This window comes from Microcaecilia unicolor, chromosome 7 (genome assembly GCF_901765095.1).
Source record: "Microcaecilia unicolor chromosome 7, aMicUni1.1, whole genome shotgun sequence".
Classification (NCBI taxonomy): domain Eukaryota; kingdom Metazoa; phylum Chordata; class Amphibia; order Gymnophiona; family Siphonopidae; genus Microcaecilia; species Microcaecilia unicolor.
The window spans coordinates 80,375,046-80,401,769 of NC_044037.1; the positions used below are offsets into that span (position 1 = coordinate 80,375,046).

Here is a 26,724-nt window from a genome sequence, read left to right on the forward strand (position 1 = left end):
TATCCAGTTCAATATTTATGTCCCTTGGGTAAAGTTTTGCAAACATTGGGTCTTTGTTATTATATTTATGCTGACGATATTCAGGTTGTTATTCCTGTTTTGATCTCTCTAGAAAGTACTTATATTTGGCTAATTAACTAGCTGTAGTCTCAAACTGGATGTCTAGCTGCTGGCTTAGATTTAATTTTGATAAAACAATTTTACGGAAAGTTAATAAGAACCACCAAATTCCTGAGCAGGGTCTATTCTTGGGAAGTAAGGAGTAGTTTTAAAATCTTTTATATGAAGGTTGTGTGTTATTATTGATTTTGTCCTTTCAAAGTCATGTTACTTATGTGGTCATGGCTGCCTTTACTAAGTTACAGCTGCTTTCCCAGATTCAATCTTATTCTCACCAGATGACCTCCAGAAAATAGCTCATGCATTCATACTGTCGTGAATTGACTATTGCAACATCTTATATTTGGGTCTTCCAGAGAAACTTTTATCAAAGCTCCAAGTGATCCAGAATTGTGCTTAAAGTTCTTTACTTATCTTTTAAATTGCTGCATTGGACATTGTCCAGACTATTCGTCACCATTGCTGATTCTGCAGTCCACTAATCATAGGTTACAAGTAGTGTCAAGAAGGTATCTGCCATTAAGCATCTATTTTCAGAGGTTGCTCATCTTTTATGGAATGGTTTACCTCTTAATTTAAGTGATTTATTATGATTTTGAAAAATTGTTATTTTATTTTTAATTTCAGAAGCATGTCTAGAATTGATGGTTTTTAACCATTTTCTCACAAGATTTTACTGTTTCAAACTCTTGGATAGGATGGTGCGTAAATAAATTGTTAGGTTAGGTTATGTTAAGTTGGAGTAAAAAGGTCATAGATAAGAATAATTGATGTAAATGGGGTTCTCTCCATAACATAGCTAAGGAGACTGTGCTTTAATATAGAGATATTAGCTGAGATGAAAAGGAAACAAGCTCAAACCCTAAGATCTCCAGCATTCACAGCAAGAATGTCAACTTCACAGTATACGAAAGCAAAAACTGTGTGAATTCAAGCCTAAGCATACAAGAGAATGACTGTGAAAGGAAGAACTTAAAATAGTGAATGAAAATAAAAAAGGCTTTGATTAAAAAAAGATAGAGTGTGAATACTGTCTAGAGTCTTGTTGATAGGGAACAGATCAAAAGAAAATAATTTGCCCCCCAAAAAGTTTAAAAGTGTCATAATTATTCTCAAAATCAGAGGGCCCAATATTCAGTGCTCCTTAACTAGTTAAGTACGGATGACCAGATCACACTTGAATGTTCAGTGGCACATGACTGAATAGTGCCACTGAAAATTTGGACAGATGGCCGTGGCACTATAGAGTTACTGCCCAGGCAGTCCAGGGTGGAGTCTGGGCAGGGGTGGGAATTGCCTGGGAACCACCGGTATTCAGTGGTGGAACATGGATAACTATCCAGTTAATTTAGGATAGCAAAAAGGCTGTCTCTTAATTTAACCGGATAGGTAACTAGGTACTGCCGTCTTGTGCTTGGATATTCAGTGCTGGCAGCTGGATAGCGCTCAACGCTAAGAACATTTCAGCCACCACCAGCCAGCGTTTAACACAACCAAGGAGGTTTTATGACAGGAGATGGCATGAGCCTATCTAGCCCATTCTGTGGGCTGGAGCCAGTGAGCGGAGCCTGTCGCCTTAATGTGTGACCCCACACATTCGAAGGTTTATGGCTGCCTATGTGTGTTTTTTTTTTATTTGACAGCTTTTTTATTTATTTGAAAGCTTCCATATGTAATCCAAGGTTTTTTCTACTTCGGGGTGGGGGTGTCCTAGCATCATAATTACCTTATTTGAATGTTCTTATGGGTGACAATTAAGATGTTTCATTTGTCGTGTTAGAAGTATCATATCTGTTATGTGAATCTTCTTCCATGCTGAATATTTTGGTATTATTTGTATTCTGCAGATACTTATCATGATTGTTGTACAGTGCTGTAAAATGTTTACGTATATTTCCGATAATGTATCATTAATCCCACTATTAGGACTTGTCATATTCAGATTGTATTTATACTTATATTTGGTCATTTTAACTTTGTTATGCTTTCAACATGTGGCGAAACAGTGGTTTTCTGTGCCTATGAACTGTATCGTTTTGCTCATGATGTGTTTCTCCTAAGTGGCCAGCAGATGTCAAATTAAAAAAAAACACACACATAGGCAGCCATAAACCTCACAAGTTTTCTATTGTTTTCAATAGCATCTGCGAATATTTGGGGTCACACAATACGACGGCTGCGCCGTGGAGATGCCTTAAACATTTTGACGTCATGCCATTTCCTGTGATAAAACTTCCTTGAACAAAACATTGGTTGCCACCAGTTGAATAGTACCCTCACAGAAACTAAGGGCAGCGGCAGTGCTCAAGCACAGACGTATGTCAGCCTCTCACAAGAGTAAATGTATCCAAGTAGGAGGGGTCTCAGATGCAAGTAAAAGGTGTGTATGGATACAAGTAACCCTATTTACTGGAGTAGTAGAGGGTATTATTGGCACTTCTAAGATGGCTCCTGATTGTGTATAATTTGAGTATCTATTTTCTAGGAGTGTGCGTATTTATACATGCATGTGACTATATCCATATACATAGATAGACAGATCTCATTCTCATAGCTTCTAAAGAACAAACAGTGCAAAACAGCCTGAAAATAAATATATAGGAGGTATAAGTAAAAATAAATAAATATCGTTTAAATAGTATCATAAAATTATTGCACACATTTGAACCATGGAATTTTAAAATATATACATACATGGCTAAAAGATCCCTTGGTTCCAGTTTATTCCATAAATGTGTGGAAAGCAGAGTAAGGGGAGGGGGTACAGAGGGGAATGGTGCAGAAAATCCCTAGCAGTGTGAATATGCTCTATACATAGTGCAGTACAACACAGAGAACATAGATTGAGAAAGAACAAAAAACTATTTCACTACCAAATAACAACTTATGCTGAGGATCTACCTCAAATGAAGTGTCATTCCAGCCTCTGGGCTAGCAGAAGTATCTTGAGCAACCCAGGCTGACTGGAAGGGGGGAAGAGAAGGAAACAGTAAAATCTGGTAAGGAGAAAAGGGGGAAAGCCAACACAAAGAAATCTGTGTTCTAAAAAAGGATAAGGTGGCTATGTTTTTTTCCGTGAAGTTCTAGCTATCTGAAATAGCTGCTGTAACACTAAGACTACATTATCTAAAAATCATTTGACACAAATCATATGGTTCTGTAGAAAGAAGTTGTCATAAATTACTTGCCATCTGTGTTTGTGTGATTGGACCGATAATCAAAACACATTATATGCTCGCCAGCAAATACAGTAGAATTAGGCCATTTAAACTGCTAAATGATCCAGCGCTATCCATATTTAAAAAAACAGTAGGCTGTTGGAAGATATAAGAGCAAGATAAAACATTATCCCTGGGATTCTATATATGGCGCCTTAATTTCTGTGTGGAAACTGGAGCATATTCCCCAATGTGTATAACTTAATTAGTTAACTAGCTAATCAGCGCTGTTACTTGGATGTTAACAATTAGCACTAATTGGCATTAAGATTTATGCACACAACTCGCTAAGCATATTCTGTACAATGGTGTGCCTAAATTCTAAGTCACATAGTTGAAAAGGGGCCGTGGCCATGGGCGGGGGGCATGGCCATTTCTAAAATCTATGTGCATTGTTATAGAATACTAGTAAAAAAAGGTCCGTTTCAGGAACGAATGAAACGGGCGCTAGCAAGGTTTTCCTGGGAGTGTGTATGTTTGAGAGAGAGAGCCAGTGTGACAGTGTGTGTGTGAGAATGAGAGTGTGTGACAGGTCCCCTTCCCCTGTTCCTAATGACACTCACCCCGTTCCCTCCCCTCCTTTTCCTCCTCCTTCCCACACTTTGGGTTCCTTAAGGCTTTCAAAAGTCTATGTACCCCCGTGGCCCTAACGCCCACTATCCGGATACCCCACCGCTTTCCTCCTCACCCCTCCTCCAAGATGTAATACTTTCACGTCCTTTATTTTTTTAAAAAAGTGTCCTATCTACCCTGTGTACAAATGCCCGGCATTCAGATTGTGTTCCTCTCCTAAATTTTCATTTCTTTCATTCATTCAGAACTTGCCCCCCCCCCCCCCCCCGAACACTTCTGGTTCCTTCAGTCTTTTAAAACTGTCCTATGTACCCTGTGTGCTAATGGCCAGCATTGAGATTGTTTTCCTGTCCCAAATGTTCATGTCTTTCAGTCATTCACAACTCTCCCCCCCTTTCTCCAGTTTAACACTTTCGTTTCCTTCAGTCTTTTAAAACTCTCCTATCTACCCTGTGTCCTAATGGACAGCATTCAGATTGTTTTCCTTTCCCAAATGTTCATGTCTTTCAGTCCTTCAGAACTCCCCCCTCCCCCCATTTAACACTTTCGGTTCCTTCGGTCTTTTAAAACTCTCCTATCAACCCTGTGTCCTAATGGCCAGCACTCAGATTGTTTTGCTTTGCCAAATTGTCTGTCACTGATGTCACTGAGGTCAGTGTGTGCCTGCCTAGCAGACCACTTCCGGCAGGCACGGTCCCAAGCACATCCTGTTGGAGGTGAGAATTATTATATAGGATACCCACTCTGCACCCAATTTAAGCATCAGGATTTACACCAAGTAAACATGGCGTAAAGGGCTGCAACTACATTTGGTCTTGTGGAGAGGCGCTTGTCATTATTCTTTATACTGTGCTGCAGTGGGAAATGAACCCAGGTTGCCAGGGCCAAAGCCCACTGCATTAACCATTAGGCTACTCCTGCACTCCATTCAAGTAGTTACCTTATTTGAATGTTCTTATGGGTGACTATTAAGATGTTTCATTTGCTGTGTCGGGAGTATCATATCTGTTATATGAATCTTCTTCCATGCTGAATATTATGGTATCATTTGTATTCTGCAGATACTTATCATGATTGTTTTATAGTGCTCTAAAATGTTTATGTATATTTCCGATACTGTATGAAGTTAATCCCATTATTAGGACTTGTCATATTCAAGTGTATTTCATTGATTGTATTTATACTTATATTTGGTCATTTTAACATTGTTATGCTTTCAACATGCGGCAAAACAGTGGGTTTCTGTGCCTACTAACTGTATTGTTTTGCTGATGACGTGTTTCTCCTAAGTGGCCACCAGATGGCGACTGTTTTCTTTAAAGCTGTACCAGAAGTGGCAGTTTGTTTGTTTCCCCCCCCCCCCCTAACTGTGGGGTAATTAGTCAGTTTCAGTTTGAAAGTAGAGGGGGAAAGACCTCTCTGCTGAGACCCTGTGATCAGTTACATTCTGTAACTGGTGAGCAGCTGTATTTCCTGTTTTTTCCAGGAACTATTCAGATAGTGATAAAATGTTTAGATAGTTTATAATTAATCCTATTTCAGTTACCTGTTATTGTGTGCTGTTTTTTCCCTCTGTTTTATAGTTTACTGTTCAATATTTTATGAAAATAAACGTAATTGTTTGTTCTCTCTGCTTGTCGAGACTGACAAGAATCCTGGTGGTTTGTGGTTTGGATCTGTGAATGCATTCTGGGAACTGTGGGACCTCTAGGAGTGTGGCCTCCAGTAACCTAGACTCGCCCAGAGGCAGTTGTGACCCAGTTGGTAGGAAGAGGAGGGTGCTAGTGTAGAGCACAAGTAACAGGTGCAGGTGGACCTGAGCTGTGCTGGGAACAGACCCTCCAGGAGGCTGCCGGGTTAGCCCAGGTGGGTGACTAGACGTTTTGCGACACAACAAAATTGTAAGTTTATGTGTCAAGCTGTAGCTGTACACCACCTTTGGTAGATCACTAAAAGTGTTTAAACATCTCAATCTATATCTATATCTAATCTATCTATCTACAGATAGATAGATTTCGAGAGAGAGAAGGAAACAAAGCAGGACATCAAATTGAAATAATCTTGGAATCTAGGAAACTTACTGAATCCAGAGGAAGAGGGTAAGAGCATGGACGTGCATACAGTACCCAAGTAGGTCATACCCAAGAGTTAGAAGGAAAGTTTTACCGATTGTAAACTAATTTCAATCCTAAGGACTACTAGAAAGGAGCCTAGCTGGGGGCTGAACCTGGAACTAGTGTACATCTATAGACTCAACTGAGGCTTTGAATTGATGTGGATAGAAAGCCTAAGCGGGCAGACCTGGAGCCACAATAAACCAGGAACTGTTGAAGGTGAACAGTGAGAAAAACCGAAAAAATATTTACATTTTACAGATACTGTTTCTGTTAAGACAGTATCTATCAATTGCGTATAGAGTGGTAGCAGGAGTTTCCTGGCAATGTTATTGTGGGAGGGGGGGCTGTCATTAATAGAAAACCCCTGTTAATGAGGAGGAGAAGGACTGAACACTAAGGACTCAATTCTATAAATGGTGGCCAAATTTGGGTGCTGATCAAAATAATTAGACAGTGCTATTCTATAAATGGTGCTCAGAGTTGGGTACCGTCTATAGAGTAGTGTTTGGCGCTGGGATCCATGCCCAATTTGTGAACAAGGATTTACACCAAGTAAAACCTGGTGTAAATTTTTACACCTAAAATCTTTCTTATTCTATAAAACTGTGTGCAAATTCCAGGAACGCCCCTGATCCACCCATGCCTGAACCCCCTTTTTAGATCCATACGTAAAATTTACTCATGGATCCCAGCACCTAAAAATGTGCGTGTAAATTTTAATTAATACCAAATACCACTGATAATTATTAGTGCCCAAATACTGGCGCTAATTAGTTCATTTATCAATTAAATTGCATGTACAAATTGGTGCATGCAATTTTGAATGCTATATATGGAATTAGGTTGTAAATACTTTGTTGTTAATATCTGAACACTAGTGTTGGAGTATTGCACATAAAAGGAAAAGAGGAAATAGTATTAAACAGAAAGTTGATATTCCTGCAGAACTAGCCTGGCTAGGTAAGCAGAATCTGTGTTCGTTGTTTTATGATATCTGTGTGGGAGACGTGTGAATACTTTTCCCACAGTTGAGTGGATTTCACTCTGACAGGGGGTTGGGAGACATTAAGGACTTGAGCCTGTCAGCTATACATAAAAAAAGAAAAGAAAATAGTTCTAATCTATACAACAAGTAGATCAGAAACATTAACACATAAGATTCTGCAATACTTTTTTCATATGCTTTCAAGATCTAGGGCAGATTTATACATGGTCAACTTAGATGAATGGAATAAAGTTCACAGCTCTTGGGGGTGAGAGAGAACAACCACAGCCATCAAGCAATGGCAACATCTAGTTACCATATTTAGGGCTCATGATTGCAGGTTTCCGCCAGGTGACTTCGTGCATGGCCACCAATTAAAAACTACCCCCTTGATGACTATATTATGTGACTTGAGAGAGGAAAAATCCATATATCATTGGTTCCTCATACTAATTTTGATTCATTCTATACCTTGGGCTTCTTGCTCAAAATGCTTCCCTAGGTCTCCGCCAAGTGCTCTAAACATTAGGCCACCATATACATTTTCCTATTGTGTGCTATCATCAGATTGCTTGCACAGGAGTTGGAATAAGGTACATTTATTACTTACATATTTTCTTCTCCAATGATGCAAATGGCAGACAGTATTTTTACTATTTCTGTCATCATGTTTCCTTGCTTTGGATCAATTGCTCTTGCCAGCAATAAAAGACTTCTTTCATCACCCAGGATCTTTTGCAATCCAAACTATTTAAAAAAAAGTCTGTCTTAATATTGTGAATCAGATTTATTCTACCAATATCAATTCCTGATATTATTTCCTGGGAAGACTGATTTAACCATTCAGGTTTTAGGAACTCAATTTGCCATAGTCAAAGGCACATTTTACTTCATATGGCAGATATAAATATTTGAAGACAACAAAACAAGCGGAAGATATCCAGAAGGACCAGACTGAAGCCACAGATGTTGGAAACCAAAATAATTTATTACGAACCAACACGGTCCGTGTTGTTGTTTTCTTGTGTTTTTTGCAGGAGATTTTGGACTCTCTTTGTTGTTTTTAGATATAAATATTTCACATGGGTGTGGTTTTCAAGTAACATATACGTACATAAGTAATGCCACACTGGGAAAAGACCAAGGTTCCATCGAGCCCAGCATCCTGTCAACAACAGCAGCCAATCCAGGCCAAGGGCACCTGGCAAGCTTCCCAAACGTACAAACACATTCTATACATGTTATTCCTGGAATTGTGGATTTTTCCCAAGTCCATTTGGTAGTGGTTTATGGACTTGTCCTTTAGGAAACCGTCTAACCTCTTTTTAAATTCTGCTAAGCTAACCGCCTTCACCACGTTCTCCGGCAACGAATTCCAGCGTTTAATTATGCGTTGGGTGTGCAGGTAAAATTCCTTTTACCTGCACACATGATGTTAACAATAATTTATAAGGTTACCATTTCATGGATGGAAAAATTGAAATGTTTCATCATAGGGAACAGTAAGAGAATGCCATTAGTTTCGAGTGTGGGACAGCTATGTAGAAGCACAAAAATCAAAGTATAAATTGAAAAAACTAATGGTGCAATTTTTGTGCTTATAAAAAAACAGTCTGCTATGCAACAACAAGACCTTAATATGCATGTTAAAAAAGCAATGCTCAAATTAGTATACACATGCATTTAATATAAAACATTATATGGAAATCAGGTGTTAATTCCTACATTGATCTGTTAGGACAAAGATGTTTATTCCCCATTTCAGAAGGGGAATGAATAGTCATTTTTAGCCCCCCCTCCCACCTAGTCCCACCTAAAACATGCCACAACCCCTTGCCCTTTGCACATTCTTAAGGTTTAGACATGATTTGGGTTTTTGCCAGGTACTTGTGACCTGGCTTGGCCACTGTTTGGAAAACAGGATACTGGGCTAGATGGACCATTGGTCTGACCCAGTATAGCTACTCTTATGTTCTTATGTGCCTAGTTATAGAATTGATCTGTATATGCCTGATTCACAAATCCCACATTATATAAACTCTATCTTTAAGCAGCTATTATATGGGAAAATTAGGTTATTACCATGATCATTTTCTTTCCTTTAGTCATAGCAGATGAAGCCATTACGGATGGGTTGTGTCCATCAACCAGCAGGGGGAGATAGAGAGCACAAAACTTTTCTCAGTGCCTCATGGCCAGCTAGCTCCACTGCCTCTTCAGTATTTGAAGCTTCCAAAGCAGTATGGCAAACCGCAATGGGAATAACATGAATTTTCCTCATAGCGAACGATGGCCCCTTAACAAGGGCATGAACTCAAAAAAGGAAGGAATGAACTCATCCTCCTGGAGGGAATAAACTCGTCCTCCACTTTGTATAAACGGAGGGAATACTTGCATCCTCCTGGAGGGAATAAACTCATCCTCCCAAAACATGAATTGGAGGGAATGAACTCATCCTCCTATAACTGTAACAAGAATCCTGAAGACTGTTTTCCGACTCCCCAAGGAAGGAATATAACTTCAGGAAACAAGAACAGCACCTAAAATCAGAATCACTGCAATACAGACAATCATACAGGGAGGGCTCATGGCTTCATCTGCTATGATTAAAGGAAAGAAAATTATCATGGTAAGAACCTAATTTTCCCTTCCTTGTCATCAAGCAGATGAAGCCATTACGTATGGGATGTAACAAAGCAATCCCTAAATAGGATGGGAACAAGCCACACCACGCGCTAGCACCTGTGCTCCAAAACGCACATCCCTCCTGGCAGCCACATCCAGCCTGTAATGTCGGGCGAAAGACAGCTTACAAGCCCATGTTGCAGCACTGCAAATCTCATGAAGAGATAGTGCTCTAGTTTCCGCCCAGGAAGAGGAAATCGCTCTTGTGGAATGCGCCTTAAAGGCTTCAGGCGGAGCCTGGCCAGACAGCAGATATGCTGAAAAGATAGCTTCTTTGAGCCAACAGGCAATAGTGGCTTTAGACGCTGAAGACCCTCTGTGAGGACCTGCAAACAGCACAAAAAGATGATCAGACGTCCTGAAAGAATTTGTAAATCGCAGATACTGCAACAGAGTCCTGCGCACATCCAAAAGGTGCAACTGCCCAAATGAACCTGGAAACTCCCCCTCAACAAAGGAGGGAAGAAAAACAGGCTGGTTTAGGTGAAACGCTGAAACCACCTTAGGCATGAAGGAAGGCACGGTCCGAACCGTGACCCCTGACTCTGAGAATTGCAGAAAAGGGTCTCTACAGGACAGCGCCTGGAGCTCTAACACCCGTCTCGCCGAGGTAATGGCCACTAAAAAGATGGCCTTCAGTGTCAAATCTTTCTCTGAAGCACGCCAAAGCGGTTCATAGGGAGCCCCCTGAAGGGCCTTCAATACTAACCCCAGGTTCCAAGCTGGACAAGGTGCCTGCACGGGAGGACGGAGCCTAAGCACCCCTCTAAGAAACCGTGCCACATCTGGATGAGCAGCTAAGGACACGCCTTCAACCTTGCCACGCAGGGAGGCCAATGCTGCCACTTGCACCCGCAGGGAATTATAGGCCAAGCCTTTGTATACACCATCCTGCAAAAAGTCCAGAATCGGTGAGACAGGAGCCCGCAACGGAGAAAGCGCTCTTGAAACACACCAGACTTCAAACTGGCGCCAAATCCTCGCATAAGCCACGGAAGTAGAGCGCTTACGGGCCTGCAGGAGAGTGGAAATTACCTTATTTGAGTAGCCTTTATCTCTCAATTGCGCCCTCTCAATCGCCATGCCATAAGACCAAAGCGGCAGGCGTCCTCCTTGGCCACCGGACCCTGTGACAACAGGTGCGGAACCAGAGGTAACGGAAAGGGAGCCTCCAACAGCATCTGTCGGAGGTCCGCATACCAAGGCCTCCTGGGCCAATCCGGGGTGATGAGCACCACTTCTCCTGGATGCAGCCGAATCCGCAGGAGCACTCGCCCTATCAAGGGCCACGGAGGGAAGACATACAGCAAGCCCAGGGGCCAGGGTTGAGCCAAGGCATCCAACCCGGCAGAGCGAGGATCCCTCCGTCTGCATTGGAACTGGTCACCATAAGATCCATCACTGGCTTTCCCCATTTGGCACATATCTGCAGGAATACATCGTCTGCTAGTTCCCACTCCGCTGGATCGATCTGATGCCTGCTTAGATAGTTGGCTTGCACGTTGCTCTGACATGCAATGTGAGCTGCTGACAGGGACTGTAGATGCAGCTCGGCCCAGTGGCAAATTTGTTCGGCCTGCGTGGCTAGAGCTCTGCACTGAGTGCCGCCTTGTCGATTTATGTAGGCCACTGCTGTCATGTTGTCCGACATCACTCGGACAACCAATCCTTCCAGGGTCACTTGAAAGGCCAGAAGAGCCAGAAACACCGCTTTCAACTCCAGGCGGTTGATAGACCACTCCGACTCGTCGGGCGTCCACAGAACCTGGGCATGCTTCCCCTGGCAATGTGCGCCCCAGCCCTTCAGGCTAGCATCTGTCACCACTAGGCACCAATCGGGGAGCGCCAGCGGCATTCCCCGCCGCAACATGCTGTCCGACAGCCACCACTCCATACTGAGGTGGGCCGCAGGGAGCCAAGAAAGTCTGCACTGATAATCCTGAGATACTGGAGACCATCGTTGAAGTAGAGAATACTATAGAGGTCTCAGGTGCGCTCTCGCCCATGGCACCACTTCCAAGGTGGCCGTCATCAATCCAAGCAGCTGGACAATGTCCCAACTCGCGGGCGGGGCATCCTCAGGAGCAGACGGACCTGATTCTGAAGCTTGCACCGCCTTTGCTCGGGAAGAAACACATAGCCCGAGGCTGTGTCGAACCTGGCCCCCAAATATTCTAGAGATTGCGAGGGGGGTCAGGTAACTTTTGGCCATATTGACGACCCAGCCCAGAGACTGAATGACTGAAACCACTCTGGCTGTAGCTAGATGACTCTCTTTTTCTGAGTCTGCTCTGATGAGCCAGTCGTCTAGGTATGGGTGAACCCAGATACCCACTCGCCTGAGAAAGGCAGCTACTACCACCATTACCTTGAAGAAGGTTCGGGGAGCTGTGGCGAGGCCAAAAGGCAAGGCCCAAAACTGGAAATGTTTTCCCAACACCGCAAACCGCAGAAACTTCTGGTGCGGGGGCCAAATTGGTATGTGCAAGTAAGCTTCTTTCAGGTCCAGAGACGTGAGAAACTCTCCTGCCTGTACCACCACAATGACGGAGCGCAGGGTTTCCATGTGAAAATGCTGCACTCTTAAGGACTTGTTTAGCTCTTTTAAGTCCAGGATCGGGCGAAAAGACCCTCCTTTTCGTGGCACCACAAAGTAAATGGAGTAGCGGCCTAGACCTTGATCGGCGGGAGGCAACGGGGTCACAGCCTCTATCTGGCATAGACTGTGCAGAGTCTCCTCTACCGCCGCCTGTTTGGCAGCAGAACCGCATCGGGACTCCACAAACATGTCTCTCACCGGGGCATCGAATTCTATTCGGTATCCGTCTCTGATCAGGTCCAAGACCCACTGATCTGCGGAGATTTTGGCCCACTCCTCGAAAAAGAGGGAAAGTCTTCCTCCAATGACAGGAAACGAGGAGGGGGCCGGCGCACCATCATTGAGAGGGTCGCCCCTGAACTCCAGGCCTTGAACCGGCAGCTGCAGAACGTTTGTCCGAGCGAAAGGAGTTTCTCTGCTGAAAGCGGGCACGCGGAGTGAACCCAGCAGCACACCCCGGGCGGTACCTTCTAGCTTCACGGAAGCGAGGTCTGTAAGAGGAGCGGACTGCCTGACCCTTAGAGGAAGGCTTCGGCCTATCTTCGGGCAAGCGCTGAGGTTTGGAATCCCCCAGGCCTTTGACAATGTTTTCCAGCTCCTCACCAAACAGGAGAAGGCCTTGAAAGGGCAACTTCACCAACCTTTGCTTAGAGGCCATGTCAGCCGCCCAATGTCGTAGCCAAAGAGTGCGGCGAGCCGCCACTGCTACAGCCATTTGTTTAGCCGAAGCTCTGACCATATCATAAAGGGCGTCAGCCAAAAAGGACAAGGCTGACTCCATCCGCGGAGCCACTTCAGATAAGATTTCTGCTCCATCACCGGGCTGTTCCACTGCCTGCTGTAACCAAGCCAGGCAGACTCTAGCAGCATAACAACTGCATGCAGATGCCCGAACAGTGAGACCTGCCAAATCAAAGGACCGCTTCAGAGCTGAATCAAGCCTGCGGTCTTGAATATCCTTCAGGGCAACATCTCCTTCAACAGGGAGGGTAGTTCTCTTTGTCACAGCCGTGACCAGGGCATCCACTTTAGGCATTGCAAAGCGAGCCAAATGTTCCTCACTCAGAGGGTATAATTGCTCCATAGCCCTGGCAACCTTCAAAGGTCCCTCGGGGTCACCCCATTGAGCCGAAATAAGCTATTGGATGGAGTCATGCAAAGGAAAGGCTCGAGCAGGCTTTCCGGTACTAGCCATCCTTGAATTAACCGAGGAGGCTGTGCCACTCCCAGGATCTTCAATCGAGAGGGCTTGTAAAGCCTCTGAAATAAGCACTGGCAGCTCATCGCGGTGGAAAATCCTCACCGCAGATGGATCATCAAGCTCCTGTGGCAATTCTGCACCCGACTCTGGCTCCTCAGCCCAAGAAGTTCTGCCAGACCCCTCAGAATCCTCATAGCCCGACCACGGGGGGGGAAAAGGGGGGTGCACCACACTCAGAAGGGGAATTAGCCCTTCTGCGTTTATCAGGAGGATAAGAAACAGGCAAAGCCAACTCCAAAAGGCCAGGATCCACCGGGAGGGCAGGCAGAGGGTCTGAAGATCCCTGTGGAAGAGCTCTTTTAAGCCTGTATGCCCTATGCAGCATTAAAACAAAATCAGGGGAGAAAACCGCTCCCTGACCGCCCGGATCCTGCCCAGGGCTATCAGCTCTATTATTAGCCTCACTCAGAGGACCCCCCCCCCCCCCGGATTCAGGGCCCTCTGTCACAACGGAGGCCGCGCCATGTGGAAAATCCAAAATGGCGTCCGCTGCCAGCTCAGAGCACGAAAGATCGCCGCTCGCCATGCTCGGGCCGGCTCTACCGTCTGTACAGCACGAATTACAGAGCCCCGCTGCTGATTTGCGCTTGCCACATTTAGAACAGCGCTTTACAGTCTCCGCAGCCAGCGCCAAAAATGGCAGTAAAATTCAAAAATGGCGGTTCGCGCCAAAAACGTCCCGATCGCAGGCTCACCCCGGAGGAGTCAGAAAACACTCTTACCTCACTAGACCGAGTATCAAAGCTCCGGTCCTGCAGAAGAATCTCAAGAAAAAAAAAACTCTTTTCCAAGATCGCTGCGCTAAAGCGCGACTCGACTTTAATTATTTATTTATTTATTTAACGCTGTGAGGAAAGCAGAGGCAAAAGAGGTAAATAAAAACACTCCGGAGGCTCAGATAAGTGGGAAAGGCGAACCAATGTGCCTGCATCCACTGAGTGGGAAAGGACAGGGAAAAGCAAGCTAATATGTCCACATCCACGGGGGCATGGGTAAGGCAGGGAAAGCGCTGACCTATGTGCCTTCAAAGTGAAGCTGCTATAGCCTCTAACACCCCAGCTAACAACTGGCAAGCCAGGAGCCACCCCCAGGCAGATTATTGATGGAGCTCGAAGAAACTGCAGCCACCCTGCTTGGGGAGATAGAGAATACTGAAGAGGCAGTGGAGCTAGCTGTCCATGAGGCACTGAGAAAAGTTGAGTGCTCTCTATCTCCCCCTGCTGGTTGATGGACACAACCTATACGTAATGGCTTCATCTGCTTGATGACAAGGAATCAGCTGTTAAATGTTATTCTTACATATTTATAAAATACCATTTCTAAATTGTATTTCATTGTTTATGTTATTAGTCGCCTAGGGGTGAATTCTATATGTGACGCCCCAAAAAATTGGCACCAAAAAAACCCGCTATTCTATAAACTGCACTTAAAGTTAGGCACAGTTTATAGAATAGTGTTTATGCCTGGCAATCATACCTAATTTTAGGCATGCCCATTTGCACCAAACTGAAATGTGGTACAAATCTTTGTGCCTAAATTAGGCACATATCCCCATTATTTTATAAGTACATAAGTAATGCCATACTGGGAAAAGACCAAGGGTCCATCGAGCCCAGCATCCTGTCCACGACAGCGGCCAATCCAGGCCAAGGGCACCTGGCAAGCTTCCCAAACGTACAAACATTCTATACATGTTATTCCTGGAATTTTGGAGTTTTCCAAGTCCGTTTAGTAGTGGTTTATGGACTTGTCCTTTAGGAAACCGTCCAACCCCTTTTTAAACTCTGCTAAGCTAACCGCCTTCACCACTTTCTCCAGCAACGAATTCCAGAGTTTAATTACACGTTGGGTGAAGAAAAATTTTCTCCGATTTGTTTTAAATTTACTACACTGTAGTTTCATCGCATGCCCCCTAGTCCTAGTATTTTTGGAAAGCGTGAACAAACGCTTCACATCCACCTGTTCTACTCCACTCATTATTTTATATACCTCTATCATGTCTCCCCTTAGCCGTCTCTTCTCCAAGCTGTAGAGCCCCAGCCTCCTTAGTCTTTCTTCATAGGGAAGTCGTCCCATCCCCGCTATCATTTTAGTCGCCCTTCGCTGCACCTTTTCCAATTCTACTATATCTTTCTTGAGATGCAGCGACCAGAATTGAACACAATACTCAAGGTGCGGTCGCACCATGGAGCGATACAACGGCATTACAACATCCTCACACCTGTTTTCCATACCTTTCCTGATAATACCCAACATTCTATTCGCTTTCTTAGCCGCAGCAGCACACTGAGCAGAAGGTTTCAGTGTGTTATCGACGACGACACCCAGATCCCTTTCTTGGTCCATAACTCCTAACGTGGAACCTTGCATGACGTAGCTATAATTCGGGTTCTTTTTTCCCACATGCATCACCTTGCACTTGCTCACTTTAAACATCATCTGCCATTTAGCCGCCCAGTCTCCCAGTCTCGTAAGGTCCTCTTGTAATTTTTCACAATCCTGTCGCGATTTAACGACTTTGAATAACTTTGTGTCATCAGCAAATTTAATTACCTCGCTAGTTACTCCCATCTCTAAATCATTTATAAATATATTAAAAAGCAGCGGTCCTAGCACGGACCCCTGAGGAACCCCACTAACTACCCTTCTCCATTGTGAATACTGCCCATTTAACCCCACTCTCTGTTTCCTATCCTTCAACCAGTTTTTAATCCACAATAGGACATTTCCTCCTATCCCATGACCCTCCAATTTCCTCTGTAGCCTTTCATGAGGTACCTTGTCAAACACCTTTTGAAAATCCAGATACACAATATCAACCGACTCCCCTTTGTCCACATGTTTGTTCACTCCTTCAAAGAATTGAAGTAAATTGGTCAGGCAAGATTTCCCCACACAAAAGCCATGCTGACTTGGTCTCAGTAATCCATGTCCTCGGATGTGCTCTGTAATTTTGTTTTTGATAATAGCCTCTACCATTTTCCCCGGCACCGACGTCAGATTCACCGGTCTATAATTTCCCGGATCTCCCCTGGAGCCTTTTTAAAAAATGGGCGTTACATTGGCCACCCTCCAATCTTCCGGTACCACGCTCGATTTTAAGGATAAGTTGCATATCACTAGCAGTAGCTCCGCAAGCTCGTTTTTCAGTTCTATCAGTACTCTAGGATGAATACCATCTGGTCCAGGAGATTTGCTACTCTTCAGTTTGCCGAACTGCCCCATTACGTCCTCCAGGTTTACCGTGAAGTCAGTAAGTTTCTCCGACTCGTCCGCTTGAAATACCATTTCCGACACCGGTATCCCACCCAAATCTTCCTCGGTGAAGACCGAAGCAAAGAATTCATTCAGTCTCTCCGCTACGTCTTTGTCTTCCTTGATCGCCCCTTTTACCCCTCGGTCATCCAGCGGCCCAACCGATTCTTTTGCCGGCTTCCTGCTTTTAATATACCGAAAAAAAGTTTTACTATGTTTTTTTGCCTCTAATGCTATCTTTTTTTCATACTCCCTCTTGGCCTTCTTAATCTGCGCCTTGCATTTGCTTTGACACTCCTTATGCTGTTTCTTGTTATTTTCAGACGGTTCCTTCTTCCATTTTCTGAAGGCGTTTCTTTTAGCCCTAATAGCTTCCTTCACCTCACTTTTCAACCAGGCCGGGTGTCTTTTGGACTTCCGTCTTTCTTTTCTAATTCGCGGAATATGTATGGCCTGGGCCTCCAGGATGGTATTTTTGAACAGCGTCCACGCCTCCTTGTACAGTTTTTACTCTCTCAGTTGCCCCCTTAAGTTTTTATTTTTACCGTTCTTCTCATTTTATCATAGTCTCCTTTTTTAAAGTTAAACGCTAACGTATTTGACTTTCTGTGTAAATTTTAGGAATGCCCCCTTTCCGCCCATGACCCTCTCAATTTCCATGCCCCCTTTTTGAGCTTGCACGTAAAATTTAGGCATGGATCCCATGCCTAAATGTATGTGCGTATATTTGAATTAAAGCTAATTAGTGCCAATAATTGCTTGCTAACAAGCCAATTATTGGTATTAATTAGCATTATTCAGTTAAATTGTGATTACAAATTGGGTGTGTGCCCACATTTGTGTGTGCAATTTTTAGCGACTTTTACAGAATTCGGGGGTTCATTTTTTGAAAGCATACGGTACTCAAACAAATGAAGGTGAATTTTGAAAGCCGTTTTGGTGGTAAAACAGCACTTTACTTGTCCATGCTGAGGGCAAATTAAAATTCATATGCACGTACAATGTAAGCTAATAACAAGCTAATTAGTGCCAATAATTACTGGCGCCAATTACATTTAATTGGAATTTATGTGCCTAAATTTTGTGTATTTAATTTATTTATTTAGAAGAAAATTGCTATATGGCCTTAACTAATGGGTAGATTTAGGTGGTGTACAATAAAAACAAAAGGGGCACAGAAATGGGAGGGTCATGGGTGGAACAAAGGCATTCCTAGCATTTGATGGTATAGAATAAGGGAAAGGGAATGGGACTTATATACCGCCTTTCTGTGGTTTTTCCAACTACATTCAAAGCAGTTTACATATTATATACAGGTACTTATTTGTACCTAGGACAATGGAGGGTTAAGTGACTTGCCCAGAGTCACAAGGAGCTGCAGTGGGAATCGAACCCAGTTCCCCAGGATCAGAGTCCGCTGGGGATAGATGTCCAATTTAGGTGCGTTCATTTGTACCACATTTTAGTTGGTGCAGTGCCTAAAGTTAGGCTTGATTGCTGGGCATAAGCACTAATCAATAAACCGTGCCTAACTTTAAGCATGGCTTATAGAATAGTGCTTTTCTTTTGGTGTCATATATAGAATTCACCCCTAATAGGGGAGTTATCAACGTGGGCTACGGTTAAGTCGAGTTATTTTACCACAAGTCAGGTTATTTTAGCATAGGGTCTCACTACATAAAATGGGACCCTGTGATAAATAACTCAACAGTAGCCAATGTTGATAATTTCCCCCCAAGTGCAAATTCTAATGCACTTCATTAAAAAGGCCCCGTCTGCCTTCTTGCCACTGTGCATACATTATATATGGTGTTATTCTGTAAGAGGCCTTTTACATGCTTATATAGGGATAAAGGTGCAAAACGTCCAATATAAAATTACTCCCATATAGTCTAGCCAATTTAATACAATACTATATTTGCATGTAAAAAACTGTTTTATGCATAGAAATGCCTTTTAAAATTATCCCCTAATCAAAGGAAGGCATGCAAACAAGAAACAGACATATTAATTTTGGAATACGGGTACTTTAATTTCTGTGATAGTTTCCAAATGATCTGTTTTAGGAGGAAGTAAAAAAATGGCCTGCTTATTTATTGTCAGATAATCTCCTTACCTTGTTATTCATAAATGCTTTGAGGCACTGGATAAGTTTATGCTGATTCTTCTTGTCAATAATTTCCTGCCTGGAATAAAAGAAACAGAAACGGATATAAAAAGGTGGCGGCAGGAACTTAACATAAAACTTTCTGATTTCCATCAAAGTGTTCTTTTTCTCTACTTACTGTTTCTTGTCCAGAAGCTTTTCAAGTACATCCAGCATGAGCCCAAGGCCTTCATGTCCAAAGTTGTTAACCCAGCTGAAAATAAAATAACATAAATATTACAATTGTTTTCCAATTGAATATAAACATAAGCACATTTAGGCAACCAAAATAGGTTTAGTATCTCAAGGGAAATAACTGCTTTACTAGTACAGGATAAATTCTGTTTTTACAATGAGATTAGTGATTTATTTTATTGCAAAGGATGTTTTGCAAAAATAAAATATTCAGTGCTAGCAACCTGAAAATGTATTATGTTTGTTTTTTTGTACATACACATAAAGTAAAATCCATAATAATCAACTAAAAAGACAATTAAATTAAGGCAACCTATGTAATTGTGAAATATACTGATGAGGTACCTTTACAAAAAAATGATCACTGCTCATTCACCTTTCTATGAGCTACTTTTACTAAGCTGTAGTAAACACTAGTGTGTGTTTACTGCAGCTTAAAAGGGCTTACCACAGGGTGCGCTGAGGTGTCTCATGGTAAATCTGCAATCTGTGCACGCAAACCACATGCTAAGAAAAAGTATATTTTTCTGAGAAGAAGGCATGTCTGGGGGTGGGGGGCAGAGAGCAGGCATTTCTGCGCTATTCAGTTAGTTAATCAGTTAGAGCAGCTATATTTCATGTACTAATTAGCATGGGATAATGTCTGAGCCCTTACTGCCTTCAAAATAGGTGTCAGTAAGGGATCATGGCCTAATTTTGAATAATGGCTGCATACCTATTGCAAGATTAGCACGTGGCCATTAATTAGAAAAAAAGGAAAATCAGCCTTAGCACGCAGGAAAGACCTGCATAAGGGTGCGTTAAGACCACTTTCTACTGCAGCTTGGTAAAAGAAGCTCTAACAAAAAACCTGAACAATGAGGGCAAAATTACTCTAATACAGAGCTTAACATACAGCAGTGAATGAGCTTTGTCAGCATTACCGCACCAAGGACCGCTAGCGCGGTTTGATAAAAGAGGCTCTAAGATATCTGGCTAATTTTGACCGCATATTCAGGGGTCCTTTTACTAAGCTGTGTAAAGGCCTACGTGAGTACAGCACGTGCCAAATCAGCACTACTGCCCTGCTAGTGGGTGAGCCTGGCGATAATTCTGAATTTGGTGCATGACGAATCCCATGGTAGAAAATAATTTTCTATCATGGGCCGCTTATCCGGCGGTAAATAGCAGTTGTTGCGTGCTGCATGCTTACCGCGTGGATAGCATGTGAGACCTTACCACTAGGTCAATGGGTGGCGATAAGATCTCAGGCCGAAAATGCACGCGCATTGGTTTCAATTTGAGCGCACGTCCATTTTCCAGCCCCTTCAAAAAAGGCCCTTTTTCCTAGATGCGGTAAAAAAATGTTCCAGCATATGCCCAAAAGACGCATTCGCACTACCTCAGGCCACTTTTAACTGCGGCTTAGTAAAAGGGCCCCTCAGAGACATAAATCATTAAATTGATACCATTCTATATTATCAAATAAGTTGTCCAGATATCTCATTTGATTAACTCACACCTGCTAGGAGTGGATGAGTAGTCTAGTGGTTAGTGCAACGGGCTTTGATCCTGGTGAACTGGGTTGGATTCCCACTGCAGCTCCTTGTGACTCTGAGCAAGTCACTTAACCCTCTATTGCCCCAGGTACAACTTAAGTGTCTGTATATAACATGTAAACCGCTTTGACTGTAACCACAGAATGGTGGCATATCAAGTCCTATCCCATCATTATTATTCAAAATGTGCTCTTGTTTCAAACAACATTTCCTATTTCAATTCATTTTCCTGAAATGACAGGGGGAAAAACCCCAAATTTTATTTTTTCCTGACAATAATAGTGTGTTCTTTTGTGCTGTAATATGCACTATTGCTTAACAGTTATCCTGCATCTTATTGCTCAATAATGCACATTATTAATCAAACAGGTGCCCAACTGAGCAGTAGTGCACATTATAGACACTATCTCCTGGATTCTATATAGAGCACCTAAGAGATCTGCGCCAAAATCAGCACAGATTCTATAACAATGCACATAACAAGCTTAACAAGCTGAGTGCTGATATCAGTACTTAACAAGCAATAATAAGCACTACTTGGCACTGATTAGAATTTAGGCGCACAAGTCGCTAAGCATATTCTGTAACAGCTTATTAAATTATCAGCGACTAAATCTAGGCACTGATTATAGAATACGTTTAGTTGGCCCTGATTTCAGCTCCGATTTTTTTAGGCGCTATATATAGAATCTCCCCCTATGGGCCTTATTCTACAAAGGGACATGGGACTTGATATACCGCCTTTCTGAGGTTTTTGCAACTACATTCAAAGCGGTTTACATATATCCAGGTACTTATTTTGTACCAGGGGCAATGGAGGGTTAAGTGACTTGCCCAAAGTCACAAGGAGCTGCAGTGGGAATTCAACACAGTTTCCCAGGATCAAAGTCCACTGCACTAACCACTAGGCCACCCCTCCACTGGAGGAGTGGCCTAGTGGTTAGGAGTGCTCCTAAAATTTATGCTCATAAATTACGAGCATACTCTATGCTCCAAAATAAATTATGCTAATTTATGAGCATAGATTTAGAAGCGTAAATTATGCTCATAAATTAGGAGTATAAATTTTAAGAGCATACATTTACAAGCATAACCTTTATAGAATAAGACCCTATCTGGGGAATTCTATATATGGTGACTAAAGTTGTGCATGAAAATCAGAGCTTACTGTTAACAACCAATTATTGGTGTTAATTGGCCTTAATTGGGATTTACATACAGACCATATTCTATAATTCTCCGTGCATAAATCCAATACCCCGAGATCCTATATATTGTACTGAGATTTCCGTGCGGAAATCAAAATGTATTCCATAACAATTCACATAATTTATTAACAAGCTAATCAACGCTCACAATTGGATGTTAACAAGCAATTATCAACACTAACTGTCATTAATTAGAATTTCCGTGCACTACTGTCTAAGCGTATTCTACATACCACATGTAAATTTAAGCCTAGTCCACAAAATTTAAGTGTACTTTAGAGAATATGCCTAGGCATTTTTTCTGCGCAGAATTTTCAGGTGCTATATATAGAATCTAGCCCATACTGTGTCAATTCAAGGGAGCATGGCCAGTGGAATTTCAGGATCATTCCAAGGGTGTCCCCAGATTTTATACGCATTGTTACAGAATAGACCCCATCGACACCTAATTTAGGTGCTGGCATTTTACACCTGCTTTCAGGTAGTCACCATTAATGCACTTACCCCCAGATTCTATATAGTGTACCTAGAAATCTGCGAAACAATCCAAGAAGCTTCTATAACAATGCACATAACTTAGCAACCTAATGACAAGTTAATGAGCAGTGATAACAGCACTTAAGAATTAATTGGCACTAATTGGAATTTACATGCACAACTCACTAAGCATAAGCATATTCTGTAATGAATTGCACTGAACTTCTAACATGCGCAAACAAAAAGGGGCATGCTTATGGGTGGAGTAATGGGCATTTCATGGGCGTTCTGAAATTTACATGTGTAGTTAGAGTATGGCCCAGTGCGCATAAATCTACATGCCAGGATTTACGCCACATTTTTGTTGGTGTAAATGGATGTGTCCAGTTTTAGGCACTGAGATATCAACTAAATGTATTCTATATACCGCGCCTAAATCTAGGCGCCGCCGCTTATAGAATATGCTTAGTCGGCACTGATTACTGCACTAATTTTTTAGACACTATATATAGAATCTCTCCCTTAGTGCTATTCCATAAAGGGCACAGATCCTTTATAGAACAGCACTCAGCACTTAGATTTTTCAGCGCAATTTACAGAACCTAGTCCTATTTCCCCTTTAAAAATGTAAGCAAAAATGAATACAATGAAAAATTCTATGCACATCACCTGAAGTTAAACAAAACAATTTTCTTGGCTGCACATCCTACTGTTTATACAGTGCAAATTAACCAGATTATGCTGAATATTGGAATTGTCTGACTTGTGTTTAACCCACTCCAGCACACCTTCAATTCTCCCATTCTTTAAATGGATAACTTTTAGCCAGACATCACGTTGTCCACATAAAAAGTATTCATTTGCAGAATGTGAACTGATGATTTCTCTGGTTAACTCCTCTAGTTAACCAGATAACTCATTTGGAATATTGACTGCAAAAGGGAATACTAATAACTTTAGTTTGAAAGGGAGAGAATTTATACAAACTTTTAGCTGAAGGTCAGAAGGAGAACCACCTGCTGAAATCCATACTTTATTACCCTTGCCTTTTTAACAGGGTCTAACGCCTGAACGCGCTTTGTCAATAGCCTTCGTTCCTGGGATCAGTACTGAACAGTACATTTTTGTATAGAATAATTCAAATAAAGGCTTCATACAATATATTATATTATATTCATACAAAGGTACCATACAATAATTTATACAATCAAAGAGAAGATGCATATGACCTTGAAATCTGACTGTGAAGATTAGATCTGAAAAAAGAATGAAAGGCAAGGGGAAAATGAGTTTTCAATAGGGCTTTGATAACAAATAATAGAATCATTCACCAAAAGCACAAGAGAAGCGCTTTCTGAATTTGTGAGATGAAAAGGAAAATAGTCTTCTACCAATAGTTAAGAAATAGGGCAATAAAGAGCTAGAAGATTGGAAAACAAAAGTGAGAGGGGATGAGCAAATGATCAAACATGGAAACGCAGAAACAACACAGCAGATAAAGAGTACCAAGAAGGACATTTTATAAAGAGGCATCTAGGTTGCTAGGAGGTATCTATTTTTGATTATTTATAAAGGTACAAGCTTATATAACTTTCTAAAATACTGTCACACATTCTGCATAAATTGCACCTAAATTGAAGGCACAGACATTATGGACTAAATTCTATAAATGGTGCCTAAAAAATAGTGCTTAGCGATATTCTATAAAGAGCACTTAAAGTTAAGCACCATTTATAGAATAGTATATAGCACCGGGAACCATGACTACATTTAGGTGCGACCATTTACACCTGCAAAACCTTGGTGTAAATCCACATACCTAAATTAGGCGCAGATCCTCTTTATTCTATGTTTAAATCATTTTTATTATTATTAACAAGCCATAAACAATAACTCATAACACTTTCTCAGAAACCAGGAGACTGCGATCTCGTGTTTACTGTACGCTTATCTCACGTTCAATTCTTGGGATCGGTCTTAATGCTAGCATTCTTGCTTAACGGTCCTTAGAGGTTGTGTGTTTTCTTCTTCCCATCTTACTCTCTGCCTTCATCCCTCCTCTTTTGTATTCCTGTTCTCTTGTTCTTTCTATGCTTTCTGCTCTTTATCTCTGGCTCACTCCTGATGTTCTGTTTTCTTCGGCTGGGTTTCTGTCCCCTTCCCCATTCTTGTCTCTGTTCTCTTTCACACTTACATTTTCTGTCTCTATTTGTGTCATTTTGGTGTTAGCTCTCCTACTCGTCCCCCCTGTCTACTTCTGTCCTTTTCTTTCCTGTAAGGTTTCTTTGATGTCCCCTCAATACACCTGTACCTGCTTCTTTTGTTTATTTAGGGCATGCATTGCTTTATTTCTGTTATGCCATCCCCCTTTCCTGTGGTTAAGCTGCCGCCACTTTCTCTTCTGTTCTCCTTTTCTATTGCAGTCAGTGAATTCGGTCCGTCCTCCCGTATCTTCAGTTCTTTTCTCCCTGTTCTCCTTTCCCCCTTCCCCTTATTTGGTTTATCTGTTGCTCTTGTGATAGGGTCTATCTTCCTACTTATCTGTTTTTCTGTCACCTGCGTATACTTGCTTTATGTACCTATCTGTTTTACTCTGGGTGCACTTCTGTGTAGCATTGCGCTCACAGATTGAATCATCTGTCCTCTTTTCTGTTTCTGCGCTTCTCTGACATCTTCTATCTCTCCCTTAAAATCATTCTGGTTTGTGTGTTTTCACAACTATGCTTCAAAACTGACAGGCTTGCCCCCACCTCCGTTTTTGCTCTTTCCGTCCTGCCCATACACTTCTGTTTTTTTTCCTTTTCTTAGCGCTCCACGGTCTTTATATCTCTTATATACAGATGTTCAGGGCATGTCCCTTTTCTCTCTCTTTCTTTTCTTGCATTCTTTTATATGTATTCTCACCCTTATACCTTCAAGATGCTTCCTTCAACTGCTTTTAGTCTAAGTCTGACTAAATCTGGTGTTACGAGTGGGGTAACTTGCTCTCACTGTTGTCTGAAAGCTCCGGTTAACGGCGCTCACCATTCTAGCCACTTACTGGCATTATCCTTCTTACTTCTGCTTTCCTTTTTTTCACTGCGCCATAGATAAAGGAACTGCCTATTTCCTATCTACGGCTGTGGTTTTTTCCTCAGCACCCTTTTTGCTGTTCCTTGCTCTTTTCAGTGTCATTCTCCCCTTCAACTCTATCTAGATCTTTTTTTTTTCCTATCTTTGTCTCTTTTGCAGCCTCATTTTTTTTCTGATTCCTAAACCCTCTCAATGAATCTCTCAATTTACAAGTGCGTAGCTACTTAACTTCCCTTTTTTTTTTTCCTGTAAGGGCCAGGCTCCTTGGGAGGTGCCCACTTCCTTCCTCCTTTTTGCATTTTCTTTCTCTCGTTCCTGCTATTCTTTAACTTTGGAATCTATCCTTAAATCCTTTCTCTAATAATCTTCTTTAATAAACGTCCTGCCCTGTACTCTGTATTTGCCTCCGTTGGTTACTAGAACGGCACCTTCCTTTTCTTCTGGCTAAGTTCCCTGCTCTGCCCTCCACTCCGTTACATTTGCACCTCTCTCTTATACACATGCTATCTGTCAGTAAGGTTCCGTTCTCTTCCCTGTCAGTTATTTCTCTGACTTCTATCTATAATTATTCCCTGTGACAGGTCTGTTGCCAGTTGCATGGTCTTCTAAGTATTGCCAGCTCGTTTCTCTATTTTGAAATGTAAATGCTTTATGCCTTTACTTTTGACTGACTGTCAGGATCTTTCGGTTTGTTAAGACTTTTTCTTTTCTTACCTATCCTCCCACTATGGGCGTAGCCCGGGGCGTGACCGCTGGTGTCACTCCACCCTTTGGGCACACCCCTGTCACAATCTCTGCCCTCCTCCTCAGATCCTTTTTAATTCTTGCATAATTCACGGTGTTTTCTACTGTATCTTTTCTACCTTTCTATTGTGAAATAAATTTATTGGATAATCATTTGGACATTACTACAAGCAATTTATTGTTGGCATTCTAATGTTTGGCCCTTAAGATATTTTTATTATGACACTTACAAATGACACTTGGCCATGTTATACTCTACTTGTAGTTTTGTGATACAGTTTTCAGAGCTGCACATGTTTAACCTTGAAGGGGTAACTGAATTGATAATTTACAATGGAGCTTTATGGTGGCAGGATTTAGAAGCAAATTTATTTTATTTTATTTTATTTTTTTTAAACCCTCCTTCACCTTTTGATTCATTTATCCTTTGTTCTTGTTATTTAGGTTTTTTTATCTCCAATCCTGAAAGATTAGGGCACTTTTGCTTATTAGATTGTTTGTCTTTGGCATGATTGATATGCACTCACTTCC

The 26,724-nt window shown here is 42.1% G+C and overlaps 1 protein-coding gene across 1 annotated transcript in view; it reads right to left on the reverse strand.

Moving 5' to 3' along the window:
* Positions 1-26,724, reverse strand: part of DIAPH2 (diaphanous related formin 2) — a 1,482,340-nt gene that overhangs the window by 1,018,760 nt on the left and 436,856 nt on the right. The window contains exons 7-9 of the mRNA XM_030210672.1: positions 19,099-19,173; positions 18,930-18,999; positions 7,624-7,760 (exon numbers count right to left, since the gene is read on the reverse strand). Coding sequence (XP_030066532.1) covers positions 7,624-7,760; positions 18,930-18,999; positions 19,099-19,173 — 282 coding nt within the window. The remainder of the gene's footprint in view (positions 1-7,623; positions 7,761-18,929; positions 19,000-19,098; positions 19,174-26,724) is intronic.